The 4,711-nt window shown below is 47.6% G+C and overlaps 1 protein-coding gene across 1 annotated transcript; it reads left to right on the forward strand.

Annotated features, from left to right (window-relative positions):
- The first annotated feature begins 84 nt into the window (after positions 1 to 84).
- LOC129692558 (uncharacterized) lies at positions 85 to 1,380 on the forward strand. Its single transcript, XM_055629045.1, has one exon. The coding sequence runs from the start codon at positions 677 to 679 to the stop codon at positions 1,331 to 1,333; it is 657 nt and encodes a 218-aa protein (XP_055485020.1). The 5' UTR covers positions 85 to 676; the 3' UTR covers positions 1,334 to 1,380.
- Positions 1,381 to 4,711: the final 3,331 nt, after the last annotated feature.

Raw genomic sequence — 4,711 nt, forward strand, 5'->3', positions numbered from 1 at the left:
ATAATAATAATAATAATAATAATAATAATAATAATAATAATAATAATGTAATCATGTGAGAAAGCTCCAAGAAAGCAAGACGAGTCTTGTGACCTCAGTTTCTTCAAAACACAGAATTGTTTTGGGGATGTGAGGAGTGCACTTAACTTAGGTGAATCTTCTTAACCCCCAGTATAAACTGTCCGATGCTCTGAACAAAGCTGCCTATTGCACGAGACCTTAATCTGCCTCATTTTTAGGCTTCATTCTCCCAGGTCCCACCGGCTTTAGTGGTAAACGAGTGGAGCCACGTATCAGGGACCTGAAGCCAGTTATGAGATAAAAGAGTGGGGATCCTCCGGGAAGAGAGAGGTGAGCATAATGGGGCAGAAGCCCTCGCCTTACGTCCAGCTTGTACGCCATTGTTTAAAGAAAGGAGGAGCACAAATATAATCCCTGGTTTCCATAAGAAGAAACATTAGATGAAGGATTATGGCACAGAGTCCGAAAGAACCTTGAAAAGACATATAAACAGGGCGGGGGAGGAGATTCCTGTGCGGGTTGGGGTCACTTGGGCATTAATTTGGACTGTTACCAAAATACTTAAGGAAGATGAGGATAATCATAAGGAAGGGAGGGATAATTCTTTGAATGAATCGACTATGGATTGATGATCAAACCTTGAAGTTGGTAAGTAATGGAGAAAGAGATTTTCCCTGTTCATGAACAACCAGAAGTAGGTTGCTTTGTGGCAGCAGCAGAAGAGGAGGATGGCGGCCGCCTTAGCTGTTCCTGGAGTGGTTGCTGCACCGACTTTAGGGCTGAAGGCTCTCACCGCAGACTGAGGAGACCGAGGAGTCTCCCCAGGGTCCACGATCACGTCTGTGTGATTTGGTGGGGATGTGATTCTAGGGGCAGACTCCAGAACAACCACGGGGTCCTACGTCGCCGATGGACTGGCAAGCTGACCCCCACCCTTGACCACGTCTTCGGCTGCCGCTCAGGCTCCGCGGCTGCTGCTACTCACCGAGGGGCAGGTGCACTCCCCTCCCATGGGGGTATGATGGTCAGGCAGTCTTTCACCACTGGACGCTCCAGGAGCGCATCCATCTATGATTGCATGGCCGCTACCTATCAGGAAGGCAGGACCGAGCGGGAATGTCCGCAGCTCACTGCCGATGCTGTCGCTTCAGCTATGGAACCAGATGGCTCCGGTGGAGGGCTGATCCGCTTGGCAGCCATTCAGCAATCAGGGGTACGCAGGAGACAGCAATGGTTCCCTCTGCTCCCTTACTGCAGCCTTCTTCAGACACGCATCCTACATTGCCTGGAAATGATCGCGAAGCACGGGTGAGAAATTTGGCAATCTGATCTTGAATGCTCTTCGCTTTCTGATGAGGACCTAGGAGGGCCTATGAAAATAACTCCACAACCTAGGCAAACTAGGGCATGGTGGGAAGGAATTTGTGTAACCATTCCTTCCCAGCCTCCTGAGGTGTGCTTGGCATTTCAGCGAAATCAAAGTGTTCTTATGCACTAACCAATCTATTTACAACTCTAGGAGGAGAGGCAGTATTGGATAGTCCTTGCATGTTAGCTTGAGAAAAAAGAAAGAAAGAACTATTTGAATCCAAACTACATGAGGCATTTGTGTATCCTGTGAATCCTTTATTGCCTTTAAATTTACTTATATTTCCATTTTAATGGATTTATTTATACCGTAAGGACCATAAAATACCAATGCTTACCTTACTCTTGCTCAATTAGGAAATCAGGGGAGGACCAGCTATCAACAATTATATGGGTTTCATCCTGGCTGTATTATATTAACCTGAACTAGCAATTTTTAAAAGTGTTGAAGAACTGTATAGACTTTCAAATTTCATTTGTAGGTTACTATGAAGGGATAGGAAGTCATTATATGTCTGGTTCTAAGTCTGGAGTCTATGTTAGAATTTAAATTATTCTAAAATTTTCTGGAGGAAAAAAATAATTAGAGGCCTAAGATTTTACATTCAAAAGCCATCCTTCTTGAACAGTGCTGTAGCTCATTTAAATGAAGAAACCTGACCACATGAGACCTCAGAAGCATCTCCAGAGCTTTTTTGCCATTCGTCTCCTTGCATATCAGGTAGGGCATGGCACTGACAAGAAGCTACGAACTGGGTTTCTCTTTCTCGTCAGCGTTTCTGGGGAAACCACTCTAGAACCTTTGAGAAAATAAGAAAAGTGCAGGTGAAGTGGTGACGGGAATTTGATAAAGGACCATGCCCCCAGTCCAAAAAGAAAAGCTCTGAGAGGAAGAAGCTCCGAGCGTCAGGTGTGTTCCGCAGCAGACAGCAGACCTCAGAGATGGCTTCTGGGGCAGACAGCACTTAGGGTGTTCACCAGACATTCACTCTGGGCGAATGAAGATGGTAAGTTTGTTGCTTATTTTGTTTTAGTTTTGTAGCTTTCAGGTACTCTAGTGACCCCTGGAAAAAAGAACTACACTACATACCTTTTGCATGATCCATTAATATCCCAAGTGCTACCTTAAAAGAAACTGGAGAGAAATATAAATCTCATAATCCCATATTAAATATAGAACTCTGCATTCCTACATGAGAGTACATCCAGAAAGAATTGCTTCCATTTTTTTTTCAAATGAAAAAAAAAAAAAAGCATCCTTTAAGACTTATAAGTTTCCATTCTTAACTTAATCTTAAGAGCCTTAAGCGCCCTGCCCTTAAATGCGTTTAGCTTGGAGAGCTAAGAACATGTAAAAACCTATTTTAAGAAACACACTTTGCTAACTTGCGCTAGGAGAGCAAATTCAACAGGGTCCTGGTGATAATGGGCCAGCGAAGATTGACTGTCTTAGCCATTGCAACGGCGGAACCGTTACATTTGCTGTTCCTCACTGAACTAGTTACTCTGCTCAACTTTGAATTAACAAAATAAAAACCATGCACAGCACAAAAGAAAAGCAACCGCAGGATCCTCTTATCGAAAGAGACAAGGCATAAAATCTTCTGCTTTAGGGACAAATAGTAAATCATTTATGCAAGAGAGATTTGGGAGAGGAAGCGCGGTGGGGGGACAAATTATAAAGTCCTGACGGTGCAGTATTGAAATGAAGCTAGCGTTTGGCCAAAGGCTCGGAGGAGCCCGGCGTTAGCTGCAGCCTGGGTGGGGAGTGCCGGCTTCGGGGGCTCAGGCAGACCTGCAAACGGGATCTCACTGTCCGTTCCCGAGCCAAGAAACACACTGTTAGCGTTTAGATTCACCCAGAGCTTGGCTGGACACGGCGGGGAACGCACCTCTGCAGATCCGGGCAGCCTCTCGCTGGTACCCGCCGAAAGCTTAGAGATCTCGCGAGAGCCCAAGCCTTCAGCGTTCACACAAGCTGCCCTTGCTCGGCCAGAAGTGGCCTTGGTCACCGACTTTTGAAAATTTGCACCAGTCGGCCTCCATTTATTTGTTTGTTTTTCAAAACAGCGTGCTAATGTGTGCATTTTCTGTTACTGACTTTTAAACATTTTTTCCCCCTGTCACTGGACATGAACATCCTGACTTCACACTTAATCTCTCAGATCGTCCTGAATTTTGAGGTCAAAGTCCGCGCATTGCTCTCAGTTGGTTAAGAGGTAAAGGCAGGGCAGGCGGGAATGTCCGCAGGGAGAGGGCCTTGCTGCCAGGCCTGACGCTCTGCCTTCAGTCCCTGGAAGCCCTCCAGTAGAAGAGACCTGCCTCTTGCAGGCTGCCCTTTGGTTCCCGCCCTGCTCTCCGGCATTTCGCACAGGCCGCCATCACAAGTAAAGGCGTTTAAACTTTTCTTTTTTTAACAAAAGAAGTTAAGGAAAGAGAATACACAGTGGCTCCCTCCGCCTGCCCTGAGGCACTGCAAACCCACGATACCAAAGAAATATCCCACCTTCTCCCCCAGTTCTCGTCTTGTTTGTGAGTCACAGCGCAGGCTGCCTTAGACTCCAGTCCTCCTGCCTCAGCCCGCCCAGTTCTGGATTTGCAGGTGTGTTCCACCACCCAGGCGTCGCTTCTAAGGGCGGTGCACGGCGCTCAGCCGGGCCGGCTGCGGTAGCGTAGTCATCGCTAAGGGTACCACCGACTGGAGCCGGCTACTGGTGTTTGTCACGGCTACCTCGCTGGAGGAGCTGGGGGGATCAGGGAAATGTCATCCGGACAGAGAGGCCATTGAGGATGGGAGGCAGGGTCAGGGACTAGCTAGTCAAGAGAACAGAGAAGAGGGTTAGGGAACATCAGAGACAGGAGCAGGCACAGTGTCTGTTCCCTGCAGAGAGGCGTGTGCTCCTCTGAAGTCTAAGCACAGGCCCTTTTGCTCCTCTTCCTCTGTACTCGCCCGCAGCCTGCTGGCCTGAGTCGCTCCTATCAATACCACCTAACGTGAGGTGTCTCCAATCATACCATCAGCTTTATTTGAGCGCCTCTTCCTGCTTTCCGGCGCCAGTGCGAATTCCCGGGCCAGGGGCTGGGAATCGGCGGGGAGGCGGTATACTATGAGGCTCCTGCACTATCAGGGCCTGAGTTCCCACGCTGACTTCCATTATGCCAATCCTTTGGGCCATTCTAAAGAGCTTTATCTGTCCCTCCCACTTTCTTAGCATTAGCCCTGTGCCCATTTCTCCTGGCTATTTATTTAAGTCTAGTGTACCTGTTTGGTCTGTTTAGACAGGAATTAGAAAGTCCTGTTGATGGTAGCTTACAGGGTTAC

The sequence above is a fragment of the Psammomys obesus genome, unplaced genomic scaffold (genome assembly GCF_907164565.1).
Source record: "Psammomys obesus unplaced genomic scaffold, mPsaObe1.curated_primary_1811, whole genome shotgun sequence".
NCBI lineage: Eukaryota > Metazoa > Chordata > Mammalia > Rodentia > Muridae > Psammomys > Psammomys obesus.